The sequence below is a fragment of the Crinia signifera genome, chromosome 2 (assembly GCF_055691185.1).
Source record: "Crinia signifera chromosome 2, ASM5569118v1, whole genome shotgun sequence".
Taxonomy (NCBI): domain Eukaryota; kingdom Metazoa; phylum Chordata; class Amphibia; order Anura; family Myobatrachidae; genus Crinia; species Crinia signifera.
In genome coordinates this window covers 358,266,756-358,286,256 of record NC_139218.1, presented here as the reverse complement: position 1 = coordinate 358,286,256, position 19,501 = coordinate 358,266,756, and the positions used below count along the sequence as shown (strand labels likewise).

Sequence of the window (19,501 nt, the reverse complement as noted above, 5' to 3'; positions counted from 1 at the left end):
AGGTAAGGGAATCAGAAAGCCTGATGGGTGGCGGGAGGTTGTTCCAGTGCAGGGGGGCAGCGCGAGAGAAGTCTTGGACATGGGAGTGGGAAGAGGTGATTAGGTGAGAGGTCAGTCGGCGGTCAGCGATGGAGCGAAGAGGACGGGAGAGAGTGTGGATAGAGATCAGTGAAGAGAGGTAAGGAGCGGTGGAGGAGGAGAGAGCCTTGTAGGTGGTGGTGAGGAGTTTAAAGAGAACTCAGAAAGGAATGGGGAGCCAGTGAAGAGATAGACAGAGGGGGGAGGCGGAGGTAGAGCGGCGGGAGAGGAAGATGAGCCTAGCAGCAGCGTTAAGAATTGTTTGGAGAGGTGCGAGGCGGGTGAGAGGTAGCCCAGAGAGAAGGATGTTCCAGTAGTCAAGGCGGGAGATGACAAGAGAGTGAATGAGAATTTTGGTCGCGTCAGTGGAAAGGAATGGTCTGATGCGTGAGATGTTGCATAGGTGAAAGCGGCAAGACTGTGAGAGAGCACGAATGTGGGGGGTGAAAGAGAGGGAAGAGTCAATGATGACACCGAGGCAGCGCGTTTGGTCGGTGGAGGTGATCTCGGTTTCACCAATGCTGATGGAGATAGTGGGAGAAGAGGGGATGTTCGGGGGATGGAAGATTAGAAGTTCAGTTTTAGCCATGTTTAGTTTCAGGAAGCGTTGGGTCATCCAGGCTGAGATGGCCGTGAGGCATTCGGAGACCTTGGACAGGAGTGATGGGGATAGGTCGGGGGAGGAGAGATAGATAGGGTATCATCAGCATAAAGGTGGTAATGAAAACCATAGGAGCTGATGAGGGTGCCCAGAGAGGTGGTGTAGAGGGAGAAGAGGAGAGGGCCAAGGACTGACCCTTGGGGAACACCGACTGGCTGCGGGGTAGTAGGAGAGGAGGAGCTTGGAGTGGAGACGGAGAAGGAGCGATCGGAGAGCATACACACACAGCCTGTTACACACACACACACACACATAGCCTGTTACACACACACACACACACACATATATATACATACACAGCCTGTTCCTTCACACATACAGTACATAGCCTGTAACACACACATAGCCTGTTACACACACATATATACATACATACAAAGCCTGTTACACACACACATACATAGCCTGTTACACACACACACACATATATACAAAGCCTGTTACACACACACACACACACACACATCCTGTTACACACACACACACACACACACACACACACACAGCCTGTTACACTCACACACACATAGCCTGTTACACACACATATATACATACATACACAGCCTGTTACAACACACACACGCGCTTTTTGTCTGTTCCCCCTGTCCATAGCCATGCATTGCGGGCGGCATTACCATTACCATCGCTGACCGGGCTTAGGCAAATTCGGGGGCGTGGCCTAATCGTGGACCCGTGGCCACGCCCCCTTACTAGACCAGGCCAGTGTGTCTCATGCTGCAGGAGGAGGCCAAGAGCCGGCCAGGAGAGGGAGATAAATATATAATTTTTTTTAAGTGTGTGTCGGGACCCGGGCCCCCCTGGCAGGCCCGGGCCCAGGTAAAATGTACCCGCCCCCCCTGCCTCTCGGCGGCCCTGTACGGCTCCAATGGCAGTTGGGGGGAACCACAGATCATTGCCGCTCTGCTCTGCAAAGCAGCTGGTGATCGCTGAAGTTGACTACCCATCTGCTTGCTCAGCACTGGGCACACTCCCGAAAATGATAAAAACGGGTCCTCAGGACCCCACACAGTTTACATTTTCAAGGTCACCTGACAGGTGCACTCATTACTGACTGACACATTTTAAAAGATTCACAGGTGGAACTAAGTATTTCACTTGATTCTGCAAGGAGACCTGCAATACATGCAGGACCGACTTTGAGAACCTGCAAGATAAGCCACACACAGACCTGAGGCAAAACTGACATATGTGTAATAGTATGATATACCCTGTATAAATGTCCACAACTGATGACAGATAAAGAGTAAGATTAAATTAAATGGAAGCAATCAGAATTAACATATAATATGATATATATATATATATATATATATATATATATATATATATATATATATATATATATATATATATATATATATATATATATAAAAACTCCATAACTGATCATTTGTTCTGCTTTTGTGCACAAGTGATAAACAATATTTCTTTACCAGGGCATATACTGTATGTGTTAGTCATACAGTAGCTGCATTTATTATCAATAAAGAGTACATAAAAAGTTATCATTTTCCATAACAAGACAAATAAAATGTCTTCCAAGTGGTTGAAAAGAATTTTTGCAACTCCCACCTGGGGTTTTTAATGCAGAATGATTGATGCATTAACTTCCCAAAGAAAGACAGTGAAATGCTTTTCAACAAGGTAAAGTGGCCTCTCAAAATCTGTGAAAATGACTCATGAAATATCTTCCCACTGACAAAAAGAGAGGACACATTTTGAATAGATCTGTTAATTAAGCCAGGTTTACTTGATTTTATCATAAAATGAATTGACCTATGTAAACCATCGTGGGAAGATTGTAGCATATTAGATTAGATTAGAATAGCTCCAGTAAATTAAAATGTTTGGCAGTGCAAAGAGTGTTACTCCACTGCAGTGTCTGATCAGTCTAATGGTCTATAATTAACAGTTATCAGTTTCTTCTATAATACTCTCTGTATTGTATTCTGTTGACTAGGATAATGTCTATATTGTGTATCGGTCACTATGTTGTTCTCTGTATTGTTTAGATATCATTAGGATGCTCTCTATATTGTTTATCAGTCACAAGGAGGCTCATCTTACTGTATATTCATCACTATGATGCTCTCTGTTTTGTGTGATTATCACTAGGATGCTCTCTGTATTGTGTGACGAGCATTAGGATGTTCTCTGCATTGGGCAACAACCTCTAGGACACTATATTTTATAATCCCTAGGGTGCTCTTTGTGTTGTGTGACAATCATTAGGATGCTCTCTACATTGTGTGAAGATCACTAGGATACTCTATATTGTATAATCCCTAGGGTGCTATCTGTTTGTGTAGTGATAACTAGAATGCTCTCTGTAATGTATAATAACTATGGTGCTTTCTGTATTGTGTGATGATAACTTGGATGCTCTCTGTATTGTATAACAATCAATAGTATACTCTTGTAGTGTGTGATGATCACAAGGATGCTCTCTGTATTATGTGACAATCACTAATGCAGTATACTCTTGTATTGCGTCTTGATCACTAGGATGCTCTCTGTATTGTCCAATCACCCAGAATGCTCTCTCTGTATTGTGTGACAAACTCTTGTATGGTGTGATGATCACTAGGATACTCTCTGAATTTCACTAGGTTTCAGTCTTGTTTGTACACTTGAATGTACTCTGTATTATATAGTGGCCATTAGGATGCAGATTAGTAATGTGTAGCAGTGATTTTTGAATTTAATTTCACAAAGATGGCTATCCATGGCAGGCTGCCCGCAGGGGATTTGCGGGCATTTCGGGGAAATAGCGCAGCATTTTCCATGAGTGTCCTGGAAATAGCAGACGTTCCCCAGATGAGCGGCCTGGTCAAGCGATGATGTGGGAGCTTGCATCAGCACTCACCTCATACACACTGGGCAGGTTTGCTCAAAAGACAAAAGTTGCCCAGTGTGGCCTTCAGTCACTTGCCTAAGCATGAATAGCCTTAAAACTGGACTGTTGAGGTGCTCTGAGGACCATGTTTTGGAACTCCTGGAACAAAAGAGAGCGAGCATGTTACTTTGCACCTATACATGGCAATTTGCTGTTTACTATTTTGCAATGTTCATTTCTCTGGATAGCTCAATAATTATCAGTTTGTTAATCTGAGTAAAAATATTTTGATGTGTGAAAGAATGAGAAAAAAGATAATACTATATTCTGATATTAATGGAGAAAGTCTGTTAAAAAAAACCCTGAAAAACCAAGAAATAATTTATGTACCGCATAAACAAATTAGTAATAATAATGGAATGTGACTAGCGATAATGTCCGAAAATGGCACAAGGGTGAGAAAATCCTCAGCAGCAGAATTAATACTGTAAATAGACACCTTCATCTGGTTGCCTGTATCTGCTTGTTTCCTGAAAGGGTTGCCACTAGAAACGGTAGGGCCTAGGGGCTGATTTCTAGTCTGGGCCCCGGAAGTGAAGAGAAGAGCAGGGTCCTCCACCAACCTTTCTGCTGCGCTGCGCCAGCTGAATCCCACTACTCCCGGGGAGTAGTCTTCTCCTCCACTTCCGGACACTGGCGGCCATTTAAAATATGGCGCCGCCTTATAAGCCAATCGGGGCTTCCAGCACGGCTGCCAATCATAGCAGCTGCCGGTATGTGAGCTCTGATTGGCTCACTCCCCAGACCATGCCACATTTTAAATGTCCACCAGCATTTGGAAGTGAACGAGAATCCTGAGGTCCGGGATCAGTGGGCTTCAGCGGGGGCAGCTCAGCGGAGTCAGTCAGGGATGCGGTGGGCGGCATGTGCGGCCCGGGCCCTTCCCTCTCTGTCAGAGTGGCTGGGGCCGGAACAGCTGTGCCCAAAGCACCCCCTTGATGGCGGCCCTGTTTCCTGATGTATTCTTTGGTACATGGATAATCATAGCTCATCATTTTATAGGTGTGGTATCACCAAGTTCTTATACTAAACCAGACCACATATATGATGTAACTTGTAATTTAAGTACATTCTAAATATATGCTTCTAGCTGGAATTATAGCCATCACGCTAGAAACTGGCAGGAAACCTTTAAATGCCTACAGATACGATTTGTAGAGTGAAGTGTTAAGCCTGAAAACTGTGGCTGGGAATCTCAGCCGGAGGCTAATGGCAGCCGGTACTTCTGGGTAACCGTAGCTACAGTAGCTGTCCCTGCAGATGCTTCTTCTCTGCTGCACAAAAAAAGTTTCAGAGAAAGTTAGACTAAGTAATTACTTTACTATTTATTCCCTAATCTTGTGAATCCATCAGTCGCAATAATAGGCACTGATTGCATTACATATTACTGTATACTGCTTTCCTAAATATTTCATTTACCATACGGTTTGCATTTCTAATTAAGAAATTACTGTTTTTATTGAATTTATTTTTGTTAACGCAGGCATTAAAATACTGTGAAAGTAATCAACTATTGAGACTAGACCATGCTTGTCTACTCTACCGGAAATTGCAGGAGACAGAGGTGGAACTACCATTGGTGCAGCAAGTGCATTGTATCAGGGCCCCTGAGGACTAAAGGTGCCCATACACTGCTGAGATGTCTGGCAGCAGTTTCTGGACACCCGATATCCTGCAAGCCACCCGGGACCTTCCCGGGTGTCAGGGACGCATGCGACCCTGCTCCCCGTCCGTCTCGCCTCCATGAGTGAGGTCCAAGGTCAGATGGTCGGACAGCCCTCAGGCCTGACCACCCGACACAGGTCCGATGCGCACAGGACTCGTACCTTAGGGGACATCAAACTGACCTGATTTGGGCCGATTTGACGGCCCGATTCCTCGGAATCGGCCCAAATCGGCTCAGTGTATGGGGGCCCCTTAGCACATTGTTGCCTAGACCAGCAATGACTTCTTGGTTTGGTTTAGAGGAATGGACCCAAATAATATTTTGCACTCACAAGTTCACTGGCAGGAGACTCCCAAATTAGTGGGCAGTCCCCCACACTCTTGGAAAAGGTGTCATCCTGCTCACATTGGGCACTATGGGAGGATAATGCCGCAAATCATGGGTATACAGGGAGGGAGCAGGGCTTACTTGACGTGATTCTATGAAGATTTCATATTAGCCCCACCCCTTCATGAGCAACAAACAAATTACGGTATTCCCCATGACTGGGTGGAGCCTAGTGATGCATAGTGGTGAGCCCCACCCACACCTCAGTCAGCGACAGATGTCCTCTAGACCTGTTCTAAAGGAAGGAGATGCTAAGTAGGCAAGTACAGCATGCATCATTTAGCCCCATGTGAGCTTACAATCAAATATTTAGGTGCCAGAGATGTACTGTGAATATTATGGCCATGTATTCCCTTTATATATCAAGAACATGTAATACCAGGACCTATGTCTAAATTGTATCTCCAAAGCACAGTAATGTAATGCATCAAATTTTTTTCTCCACAGAAGATCTTAAGAAAAACTCTGTTCCCAATGGCGCTAAGTCAAATCTACCCAAGCCTTGCCCGTCTGGCCTCCGCCACCCAGGATACTCCAGATTGCCTGCCGCTAAGCTTGCGGCCTTTGGATTTGTCCGAAGTTCAAGTGTGTCTTCACTCTCAAGTAACCAGTCCTCTGAGAGTATACAAAGTGATCATAGCAGGACAACTAACAGTAAGTCCACAGTTATTCTCTTACGCAAAGTTCTTAACAATGCTGGCATACCAGTGCACTGGTAACGTCAAGGAGGTGGCTATATAAATATAAATATCATCTCTTAACCCTTTGAGTGACAAGTGAATTTGTCGAAATAGGTGTGAAAATTGCCAAGCAGACATTTTTTATTCAGCATAATGAACTGTAATGTTTCCCTTATATAATAAACTAGGTGATTCATCGCGCCCTACGGGCGCTCTTCACACCGTCGTAAGGGGCTGCGCCCCCTTAATTTGTGAACGTTTGTATATGAGAAATATGGTTAGAATTGTATGAAAGATGCCCTGTATTGCAACTTAGGTGTCCGCGAATCGCGGGAGGGGGGGTCGCGGAGGGTGCCGCGAATTGCAGGAGGGGGGGTCGCGGGGGGTGCCGCGAATTGCAGGAGGGGGGTTGTGGGGGGGTGGATGCTGCAAATCGTGGGAGGGGAGGGATTGCAGAGAATTGCGGGAGGGGGGTCACGGGGTGGGTTGCCGCAAATCGCGGGAGGGGGTTACGGGGGCGGGGGTTGCGGCGAATCATGGTAGGGGGGGGTCGCGGGGGGTGTGCCGTGAATCACGGGAGGGGGGGTCACGGGGTGGGGTGCCGAGAATCGCGGGGGGTGTGTGTGTGCCGTGAATCGCGGGAGTGGGGGTTGCGGGGGGGGTGGGGGGGGTGTGACGCGAATCGCCACAAGAAAAAATCAACACAGAAAGGTCAACACATGTAAATGTTGACATAAGTGTGGCACTTCATTGGTGTCCATGTCGACACATGAGAATGAATATGAAAACATTAAAAAAATGAAAAAAAAAAAAAACTTCAAAAACTCATGTCAACCTTTTTCATTGTCGACCATAGCCATGTCAGTGTTTTCCATGTGCAATTTAATTCTGGAGCTGCCGCGAATCGCGGGGGGGTGCCACGAATTGTGGGAGGGGGGGTCGCGGGGGTGGGTGGCGCGAATCGTGGGAGGGGGGGTTACGGGGCGGGGGTTGCGGCGAATCATGGGAGGGGGGGTCGCGGGGGTGTGCCGTGAATCACGGGAGGGGGGGTCACGGGATGGGGTGCCGAGAATCGCGGGGGAGGTGTGTGTGTGTGTGCCGTGAATCGCGGGAGTGGGGGTTGTGGGGGAGTGGGTGGGGGGGGTGTGACGCAAATCGCCACAAGAAAAAATCAACACAGAAAGGTCAACACATGTAAATGTTGACATAAGTGTGGCACTTCATTGGTGTCCATGTCGACACATGAGAATGAATATGAAAATATTCAAAAAATGAAAAAAAAAATTCAAAAACTCATGTCAACCTTTTTCATTGTCGACCATAGCCATGTCAGTGTTTTCCATGTGCAATTTAATTCTGGAGCTGCCGCGAATCACGGGGGGTGCCGCGAATTGCGGGAGGGGGGGTCGCGGGGTCGGGTGCCGCGAATCGCGGGAGGGCGGGGTTCACAGGGGTTCCGGTGGGGGGTTGCCGCGAATTGCGGGAGGTAGGGGGTCACGGGGGGTGCCGCGAATCGCGGGGGGGGGGGGGGTTTGCGGGGGGTGTGACGCGAATCGCCACAAGAAAAAATCAACACAGAAAGGTCAACACATGTAAATGTTGACATAAGTGTGCCACTTCATTGGTGTCCATGTTGACACATGACAATGAATATGAAAACATTCAAAAAATGAAATAAATCTTCAAAAACTCATGTCAACCTTTTTCATTGTCGACCATAGCCGTGCCAGTGTTTTGCATGTGCCATTTAATCCTGGGGCTGCCGCGAATCGCGGGGGGTGCCGCGATTTGCGGGAGGGGGGGGGGGTTGCGGGGGGTGGGTGCCGCGAATCGCGGGAGAGCGGGGTTCATGGGGGTTCCGGTGGGGGGTTGCCGCGAATTGCGGGGGGGGGGGGGGGTGGGTCGCAGGGGGTGCCGCGAATCGCCGGAGGGGGGGTTGCGGGGGGTGTGACGCGAATCGCCACAAGAAAAAAATCAACACAGAAAGGTCAACACATGTAAATGTTGACATAAGTGTGGCACTTCAATATGAAAATATTCAAAAAATGACAAAAAAACTTCAAAAACTCATGTCAACCTTTTTCATTGTCGACCATAGCCATGTCAGTGTTTTCCATGTGCAATTTAATTCTGGAGCTGCCGCGAATCACGGGGGGGTGCCGCGAATTGCGGGAGGGGGGGTCGCGGGGGTGGGTGCCGAGAATCGCGGGAGGGCGGGGTTCACAGGGGTTCCGGTGGGGGGTTGCCGCGAATTGCGGGAGGTGGGGGGTCACGGGGGGTGCCGCGAATCGCGGGAGGGGGGGTTGCGGGGGGGGGTGTGACGCGAATCGCCACAAGAAAAAATCAACACAGAAAGGTCAACACATGTAAATGTTGACATAAGTGTGCCACTTCATTGGTGTCCATGTCGACACATGACAATGAATATGAAAAAATTAAAAAAATTAAAAATAAATCTTCAAAAACTCATGTCAACCTTTTTCATTGTCGACCATAGCCATGTCAGTGTTTTGCATGTGCCATTTAATCCTGGGGCTGCTGCGAATTGCGGGAGGGGGGGGGTGCCGCGAATCGCGGGAGGGGGGTCGCAGGGGGGGTGCCGCCAATCGTGCAAGGGGGGTCACTTGGGGGTTCTTTTTGCCGCGAATCGCGGGAGGGAGGTCGCGGGGGGTGTGTTTTTTTCGCGAATCGGGGGGGGGGGGGGTCACGGGGGAGGGTTTGCCGCGATTCGCGGGAGGGGGGGGTCGCGGGGTGGTGGTTATGCCGCGAATTGCGGGAGGGGTCGTGGGGGGGTTCTTTTTGCAGCGAATCGCGGGAGGGGGGTCGCGGGGGTGTTTTTGCTGCGAATCGCGGTAGGGGGGGTCGCGGGGAGCGGGTGTTTTTGCCGCGAATCGCGGGAGGGGGGGGCGCGCGGGGGGGGAGGTTTTGCCGCAAATCGCGGGAGGGGGGCGCTCACCTGGTGGCTGTGGAGTAGCAGTGCTGGGCAATATGGGAAGGCAGTGGGTGTCTGGCACTGTCTGTGGGCTCACTGGGCTGGTTCTCTGTCACATACCTCCCAACATGACCCTCTCCAGGAGGGACACAGTGCTCTTTCTAGACTTCCCCTTAATGTATGATTGCCATCACCTGTTTTAAACAGGTTAATTTCTCAGAAAGGTGTTCAGCACAGATGAAGGCAATCACACATTAAGAGGAAAGTCCAGGAACAGAGCGTTATAGACACAGACACCCACTTTGAGTGACAGATGTAGCCAAATATATAGGAGATACACAACATTTTTTGAATTTATATAACAAAGGCTGGCATTTTAGCAGCTATTATGCACATCTCTTACAGAGAAGATGTTGGCACTCAAAGGATTAAACTGTGTAAATTACTGCTGGTGGGTGGCAAAGAGGTTGGAAGGAAGTACCACAGGTCCTCTCTATTTATACGGAATCCCAATCTGGTGCCGCTGAAGGAATCTGTGGAAGGATCAAGGCGTTCTGGACCTCCAATGTTAACTAAGTCCTCTCTGCTGATGCAGTGCCCCCAGTAAACGCTGGAGGACAAGACGGTAGTTCGGCTGGTAGGTGATAGGATCCTCTTTTTAGATGACAATAAGATGGAGGAGTTCACCTGGGGATTTATTCCTGGAGATGTCCAAATGGTAAGTACCAAGTGGTGGGGCCACTTGGTACTTACTACGTCCTTTGAAAAAGCTGCAGCTAGTAGCGAAACGCGTCAGTAGATACCTTTTCCCACTCCAAGACTTGGACCCATGCTCAATCCAGCTGCGATATAACCAAGTTTGGTTTGCCTATTACTCCTATTGTGGAACTTCTAACAGGATCTGCTATGGCCCCCCCACTTGGTACTTACCCCCCCACTTGGTTCACCTACTTACTTACTTACTGTTGAGCAAGTGACTATTTTTGTTCCATCTTCAATCCTGTGAGTGAGGTCCATCAATTCACTTTTTAATTACCCCATATATGTGATGTTTATATGTACACTTAATAATTGTGTGTTTTTATTTTTGATATAAACATTTTATTGCTTCATTGGTTTAGTGTGTATTCATTGTAGTACAAGCGCTGCTTTATTTGTATTGTTTCCTTTTGTCTGACGATTGTATACTAGAACATATTTGTGGAGTCTGTCGTTCATATTTTCACACTGCACTTGCTCTGGATTTGTGCATACCAAAGTACAGGTGATGCGGAGTCAGTCACATCTACTCTCACGGTCCAGCTGCGTACATTTCAGCTGTAGGTCCCAAAGTGTGTGAATGACATTTACACCCAACGAATAACTGAAATATGCTGAGGGCACAGTGTATAAATAACACCTGCACTAGATAGCAGCACTAACTTTTGGCTATTGAGGAGGAAACAACCAAGGGAAAGATATACTCTGCTTAAATAAACCTGATTTATTTTAATGCTGTAATTCAGCAAGTGTTCAGCTAAAGGGCACAAGTCCCTCTGCACTTTTATGACCATATTTCCATCTATCAGCAATGGAGTGAAACTACCGCACAGATTGCTGAGACAAACAGGGCTGAAACACTATCCATTGTCTTCAATAAAACAATGCCCCTAGTTATTGTTGAAAATGACAGCATGCTTGTTTGGCTCTATTTGAGTCTGAGAGGTCTTTTATTACTCTGGAAGTAGGAAACTATGTGTAAAATTGTGCCTTATAAATTGCATTTATTTTTAGTTTACTTAAACTATGCACTAACAGCAACCTGTTGCACGAAAAGATAATGGGGGGGGGATTCAAATTGTGGTGATATTTCCCGACAGGTGAAATATCGGCTCTCACCTATTCAATGCTGCCATTAATGACAGTTACAGTATGAAGGATGTCAGATCTGACTTTTTTTAAAGTTGGATCTTTTTTGTCAGAAACGACCGCGGATTGTCGAATTCACTGATGATTTTAGACAATCTGCGGCAGTTTTCGCTGATACACAGACTTTCCCACACTCGACAGCTGAAACATTGAATTTCGACTGTCGAGTTACTGTCGGATGAAACGAAAACAGCCTGAGATTCCGACTGTCTTATCCCATATTGAATTCCCCCCAATGTAGTTTTGACTTATGTAAAATGGATTTCCTGTGGCTTAAACATTTCCAGCACTTTGGGAAACTAGGACACATGAGAGCCCTACGTGGCTTGTAAAAACAAAACATAATCAGAATTGTCCTACCACAAAGTGAGGTGAGAACAATGTCAGATGCATCATAATTACAGGTGTACACAAAATAATTATCTTACCACATTGCTTTGTAAACAGCCCAGTATTTTCTCACTTATTCCATTTTCTTAGGGACTCACATTCCCCATGCAGTTCTATTTAAACAATGATGGGCGAGAGCTTTTAATTACACCGCATTTAAAAGTACAAAAATCGCATAGTTGTGAGGAAAATAGAAATGTCGTTTTAATACTTTTATAGCCATCCATGCTACCAGCTGGTATCGGTCTGGCAATCATCATGCTGTCATGATTATGGGCCTATTTTTATGTTGTGGCCTGGAGCAGCAGCTTGATCCGCACCATTGTTAATCCATCCCTGCGTGTTACCCCAGTGTGCACCGCCCTGCTCTCTCTGGCTCCTCCCCCTCTTCATCAGCTTTTCCGCTCCCTCACTGCTTCTCTGTCCTTCCCCCAGCATCACCCCCCTCAGTAGTAGCACGCTTTCCACAAATTTGGTAGCAGGCAGCCCGGGTCTTCCTACTAGCCTAGGATACATTTATTTTTTTCTTTGTAAAGAAAACAAAGACTCTTCCAAATAAAAATAATTTCCTTCGCTATATGGGTCAAAACTAAGAATGGAACATTAAGAGATTAAAGTGTTACATTGATTTCTGGTTTCGAGGTTAAAGTTCTTTTGGTAATTGATAAGATTGCAAATTCCCCATAAATGCACAGGGAGTACAGACAGGCTGTGTTTATCTCTTCCTCTCTTTATCCATGGTTCGCATTGCTTTAATTGCCTGAAGGTTTGACACATCAGAGGAAATATATGGCATCTGGAATATTGAATGTAAAGCTCTTTATATACTCTGATTGTACAGCTACTGATTGCTCACACTTGACTCCTCCGGATACGTTTTTGCAACGTCGATAGCTCTAGAAATGCATGCAAAATCTCATTTGAGAATTCATTTTGTATTAGAAAATGATTCACTGCCTACCAATCAGATCTCGTAATGTAACCTTTGCTAGCCCGTACCAACCCCTCAAGCAGGAAGGGTATTAACCATTCCCCAACTCTGCAAAGTATATGAATTTTTGGATATAGCAGAGAGAAAAAGAGAAATGATAAGGAAACATCCCCCAGACTGGAGTCTCTTATCTGCATTTTCCTGTGTATTTTTCAAAGCATCACAAATGCTGCTTAGTGGTACAGAATGACTGCAATGCAAACCAAATACACAGGTTTTATGACCTAGAAGTTTAAAGGCATCTTGTACTTATTACATCCTTATTATATGTTCGTTTAATGTATATAATGCATACCCTCCAACATCTGAAGAGCAAAAATTGCCACAAATTCAGAAAGGGCATGGCCATTGGTAAAGGGGGCGTGGCTACATCCCCTTTTCTATACTTACAATCAGTCGCGGTTTTTACCTATGGTCTGCATCGCTGCTAAAATTAGTCACTGTTCTCAGCCTAATGCTGGGTACACACCAGGACGACTAGGGCCCGATCCCCACAATCTAGATCCAATTCCGATCAATTGGATGTAGATTGTGTGCTGATTGGGCCCTTTTCTGACCTGGTGTGGACCGATACCGATCCGATGCGCGGTCCCGCGGGTCGGTCGTTATTGAGATCCTACCTGCTGCAGGTAGGATCTCAATGACGACCATACAGCCGGGTGCGGGTCGCCATCGGATCGGACCCGCTCACAGTGCACATCGTGAGCGGGTCGTGCCCCCCCGCGTCACCGTGAGCGGGTCGGACGAGACACCGTGAGCGGGTCGTCCTGGTGTGTCCTGGTGTGTACCCTACATAAGTGAAGCCAGATGCAATCTGTGAGACTGCTCTAGCTTCACTGTGACTGGCAGTGACTACCTATTGGAAGTCTGACCTGCCAGTCACTCAAGGCAGTCCCATTGGGAGGTGTTCCCTCCCTCCCGTGATAACTCTCTATGCACAGCTGTGAGGCAGCCCGAAAAACATGTTCCGAGCATGCGCAGTACCGTGGACGATACTGTGCATGCGCCGGACCCGGGACACTGAATATGCTGCAAAAGCAGCTCATAGAGGCTGGGGCCAGCACATGCGCAGTATGGAAGAAGCTACTATACATGCAAATGCCCCGTGCAGGGGAACAGCGGCCAGGACTCATTTGCGGCGGCAGCAGCAGTGGGGAGTACAGTAGCAGCAGCAGCGGCGGCAGTGCAAGGGTGGGCCTGCATCATGGTATCCCCCCTCCTCCGCGGAGGTAAGAGCCGGCGCTGCTTACAATAGGCAGTTGGAGACCCAAAAAAAGCTACAGGCCATAAAAAAATGTTACTGTAAATGCCAAAAAGGTACAGTTGGAGGGTATGTCTAATGTTTTGGAGGGGTAGCTATGCGTTTATCACATGTTGTCAGGAACATTCTCTAATAGAATCAAAATGAATACAATTGTATCAGCTGGTGAATACAACTCCAGGCTGCTTCCATAATATAGATTCACCAAATCCTGATTGGATCTTCTCAAACCTCTGTGTGAGAAACAGAGGTTACTCATAGCAACCATCAAGCTTCTAGTTATTATTTATCCAGCACAGTCTATAAAATGACAGTTAGAAGCTGATTGGCAGTTATAAACTTCTCAACTTTATATCTCTGAGTTTTTATCACATTTTCAAATTCACTAAAGCCCCTCCTGGCGAGGCTTCGCTGCAGGGCTTCCGCCAACTCTAGGTGGCGTAACCCCTAGAACACTATGGGCTTCTCTGTGCAGCGCTGCTGTGTGAGGGATCTGACACGGATATCTCCCTGTATGCCTTGCGGCCACAGCATCTGTAAGAGACGCGGAAGTCCAGGCAGTGGCAGGGATTGCAAAGGGCAGCTCTTATTGGGAGAGTTGCCCTTTGCGCTGCTCATCGCATATGTTAGTACATATGCAATAAGCATGTAATAAGTTAGTACATATGCAATAAGCATCGGCACGTTGGGTGGCGGGATGTACCGCCCACAGTCAGAAAAACTCTTCCAGCAACCGCCATTCTCAGAGGAACCGCCTACCCCTCTTCTTTCTCATTCTCTACCCTAGTGCCACTGCCTGCATCCACTGGGGAAATGCATAAGAAGTAATAGAACATGAGGACATGCACTGAAACTGGAGGGAGGTAGGTTCAGGGGAAATGTTAGAAAGAATTAGTTCACAGAAAGGGTAGTGGATAAGTGGAATAGCCTCCCATCCGAGGTGGTAGAGGCTAAGACAGTAGAACAATTTAAACATGCTTGGGATAGGCATATGAATATCCTTACAAAGAAATAAGGATTAAAAAGGGTTGAGATTACCTGAAGGATAAAAAAGGGGCAGACTAGATGGGCCAAATGGTTCTTATCTGCCGTCAAATTCTATGTTTCTAAGTCCATCTTACCTTGTGTCCAAAGATACAGTATACGCTCGTGTATGGTTGTAGATGGAAACAAATGGTGGTCTATTAATTAATTTCTCAGTTCTTCTTATACCACCAAAATGCAGCAATGTATTTGGCTTTCTCCTGTGTCTTAGGTTCATATAGCATTGCAATACAATATACAGTAATACACATTTTCTATCCTAGAACATGTATTGCAATGGTGACTGATGTGATGCTTGCTACATTTCAACCCGCACCTCAAGAAATCCTGTGGTTGCCCTTGCTGGGGTTATTGCTTTGTCTGTTTTGTTAAAGCTGATGGACTTTTGATTCTTTTGCGACTATGTAACAACAGTATATTTCAAGTCATAGCTACCAGTGGCATAACTATAAATTTTGCTCCCCCCTTCCAAAAAGTTTGTGGTGCCCCCCTCCAGGCTCCTCTCCAACATGTTTCCCCAGCGTGTGACGTCATCACACTGGGGAAACGGAGAAACTGATGCAGGAGAGAGGAAGGGAGACCAGCATACACTGCTGCTTCCCTTGTCTCCGATGCATCCGAGGCCGCCCTAGCACTCCCATCTGCCCGCCCATCCTGTACACAGTAGCCAATAGTCGGCTCTGTGTACAGTTAATAGAATCAGTGGGGGAATTTGTCATCTCTGCCATGGCCCCACCCGCGCTGCGGCTGACTCGCCTCCAGTGCTCAGTCAGTGGGCAGCGGCAGGCAGCAACATGTCAGTGCGTCGAGCAGGTGCCGGCGCCCACATAGACCCTGCTGCTGCTTGCTCCCCCAAGCAGCTGCTTGGGCTGCCTTACAGTAGTTACGCCACTGAGCTACCTGTTTTGGAAAGTTGAATATTTTGTCCTGAATCCCACAATAATGAGAATATAGCTCACCTTGTCATTGGCAGGATATGCACCATTAATCTTCAATTGTATGGGCCTTAGTAAAACAATGCTAGTCATGAGAAAACAGTCATGAGAAAACACACAAATGCAACTTTTTATGTAGAACATGTATTGCACATCCGAAGGTCCTGAAACATGGCTCTGGAATGGTGTAAAGTGTAAAGGTATAGAGCAGCCTGTACAACCTTTTTACATTAACAAAAATTACATATCTCAGAGAACCACTGCAGAAATATTATTATGAAGGTGGACATTCATATAAAACACGATTGTAAGTTGATCATAGGAAACAGAGGCTTAATTTAAATAGGGGGAGTTTTTGGGAAATCTTGGCAATAAAGGGGCTGATTCAGCAAGGCTCGCTATGCAGTGGTCATTCGCTGCTTAGCGAGCCCATAAACGCCATGCAAGGGTGAAGTACGTGAACACATCCCCTTGCATGCAGTCGATTGTAAAATTACAATTCTGTGCCGCCTACTAGAATATGTAGTCATTTTGGAGCACACTTCTTTGTGTAAATTCGAAATTAATTAGGTATTTTCCACCTATTTATTATTTATTTATTTACAGTTTCTTATATAGCGCAGCAGATTCTGTTGCACTTTACAATAGTAGACAGTGATAAAACAAACTGGGTAACAACAGACAGACTTGGGCCATGTATGTGCCATCTGCTGACTACACATGATGTGATGGCCTTCTGCGGTAACTTGCTGGGGTCCTGTAATAATTTTTATTGTTTAATGGGGTCCCAAAGCAAAATAGTTTGAGAACTCCTGATCTATAGGGATATAGGAGGGAAACACAAGGACAGGCACCAGTAATAGCATAGCAGTCCCACCAAGTTACAAGTCCAGAAGGGAAGCTATATAGTACAAAAGTGCCTCAGAGGGTTATGCGTGTAGAACTTAAATATGATAGGCTCTCAAAATGGGCAAAACCATGTGCACTGCAGGTGGGGCAGATGTAACATGTGCAGAGAGAGTTAGATTTGGGTGGGGTGTGTTGAAACTGAAATCTAAATTGCAGTGTAAAAATGAAGCAGCCAGTATTTACCCTGCACCGAAACAAAGTAACTCACCCAAACCTAACTCTCTCTGCACATGTTACATCTGCCCCACCTGCTGTGCAGTATGGTTTTGCCCATTTTGTGAACAAATTTGTACTGCGATCAGATCTTAATGTTTGGTCAGGAGGAAATTCTACTTTGGTAAATGAGTAAATACGGTAAATCGTTTGGACCCTATTTCTTTCCAAAAAGAAATGGATTTTAAATGACAGTTACAATAAACATTGGTTTATATGTTACTAGTTACCAGCTTGTAATAATTACAGAACAACATAATAGTAATGTCGGCTTCGCTGGCTGTGCACGCCCGCAAAAAAACTTTAATACCACCACCACCACCACCACCACCTACTTTTCCAGTGTCATAACTTGGCACTCATAGTTTAAAAAGGCAGCATCAGATATTTCATTCATAATACGTAAGAAGTGCCCTCAGTTTTAAAGTGTCCTTACATTGGTGTTTTTAAAAAAATTTTAAAACAGAACTATGGGGTATTTCAGACCTGCTTGCTAGGCTGCGTATATTTACAGCCTAGCCAGCAGGTTAATCCCCCCCTGCTGGATGCCCACCCTCTGCTATGCCGCGAGCAGATGTGTACGCTTACACATCCTCTCATATGCACCGGCACAGAGGAGAAATCATTTGATGGTTGCTCACCACAAAATGACGTTTCCTCTGTTTGCTGATGACAGGTGGCCCAGGAGCTACTTTTAGCCTGCACGTTGTTCCACAACTTGGGAGCCAACGTCGGCCGCCCGCCCTGAGCATGAAGGTGACCATCCTCATTTCCTGGGGCCCGCCCAGCGTTTCTATAGCATGGTTGCCTATCCTCCCGGAATGGCCAGGAGGATCCTCATCCCAGCCCCCCGGAAAGGTGGGCAACCCTCCTGGATTCTAGGGGACCCCCACACCACCCACCGATTGTGGCGTCTTCCCCCTTACCTCTGCATTAAAATGCAGCAATCCACGGGTCTCAGAGGAGGGGGCGGAGCTAAAATGTCCACAATCGCCTAATTTTAGCCCCGCACCCTCCATGAAGATCTGTGAATTGGGTTATTTTACATCCTGGGGGCGGGGCTTAATGACATCACGCTCAAGCCCCCGCTTCTCCCGGAGAGGAGACTGATAAAGTCGGCAACCCTGTTCTATAGTCACCATTTTTGTAGGCCCTCCCTTGAAATGCCAGGTGTCTATCCCTTGCCTGTCAATAGGCAGCGTGCGCCCCGGCAAATGAAGGCACTTGCTGCGGGGGACTGCACATTCGCATTATGCATGTGCAGTCTAGAGCAGGCATTCCCAACGCGGTCCTCAAGGCACACCAACAGTGCAGGTTTTGTAGATATCCAGGCTTGAGCACAGGTGACTAAATTAGTACGGGGATGTTTTGATTTAACCATCTGTGCTGAAGCCTGGATATCACTACAACCGGCACTGTTGGTGTGCCTCAAGGACCGTGGTTTGGAATGCCTGCTCTAGACCATCTGTACTGTTAAATATTAATACAGTAATACAGCCAATATAGTGGCTGTTACCACTCCTCCAGACTCCCGTACTTAGCGCAATGCGTTGCAGAGTGGGAGATTTTGGATTACATGTGGAAACCCCCCTCTAAAATTCCTGCGATTGCCACTAAAGTTGTCATTGTCTAGAGCAGTGGTTCTCACCCTGGGGTGCTCTGGGACACAATTATAAGTGTGCCTTGGGTGGGTGGTCCAGGACCAATTAAATTAATTAGGCGCAACGTAACAGGCAAAACCAATGCTGGTGGCTGCCAATCATAAAATATGTGGACAAACAGAACCAAATTTGTCCCTCACCACATAATTACAATTTAAAGATGACATTAAAGCCCAATTTACCTAATTTAATATTTTTCGAAATCTGACAATAAAAAAAAAGGCCTAGGGGTGCAAAAATATTCTGATACTCTCGGTGGGATGCTGATCCTGGGACATTTTTTTAATCCCAGAATGCCTCCCTAATAAAAAAAAAAAACGTGCCTGCCCCCTTACATCGGCCGCACATTTACTTACATGGCTGCGCGGGCGGTGCTACCGGGAGCAGGGCAGATGGCTTCAGTGCGTCGGGCCCGGTCCCGCCAGGAATGACCTCTGACCATGTCAGCATGCACAGTCTAATCCCAAATTCCTGGCATTGGAAACTGAAATCCCAGGATTGGAAACTACAATACCAGGATTGAAATCCAGGCAATTTTGATGTCAAATCCTGGGATCTCTCCGATTTCGATCCCGGTATAGGCCACCCTGCTCTCGGGTGCTGTAAAAAAAAGTTGGAAAGCATTGGTTTAGAACAGGGATGGGGAACCTTCTGCCCTCCAGCTGTTGTTGGACTGCACATCCCAGAATGCTCTGCCACAGTTTCGCTATTTGGCCATACTAAATCTGTTGCAGGGCATGCTGGGATGTGTAGTTCAAAAACAGCTGAAGGTTCCCCATCCCTGGTTTAGAACAACACAGTTTTTATTACCATTTTAACTGGGTATTCTGATTTAAGTCACATTTTAGCCCATTTCTATCACCGTCT

General features: G+C 46.6%; 1 protein-coding gene across 3 annotated transcripts in view; it reads left to right on the top strand.

The window, feature by feature from the left end:
* The window catches only part of MTUS2 (microtubule associated scaffold protein 2), a 443,851-nt gene that overhangs the window by 213,428 nt on the left and 210,922 nt on the right, over window positions 1–19,501 (top strand). For all 3 annotated transcript variants that reach the window (XM_083169852.1, XM_083169851.1, XM_083169853.1), the window contains exon 4: window positions 6,158–6,364. In XM_083169852.1, coding sequence (XP_083025978.1) covers window positions 6,158–6,364 — 207 coding nt within the window. The remainder of the gene's footprint in view (window positions 1–6,157; window positions 6,365–19,501) is intronic.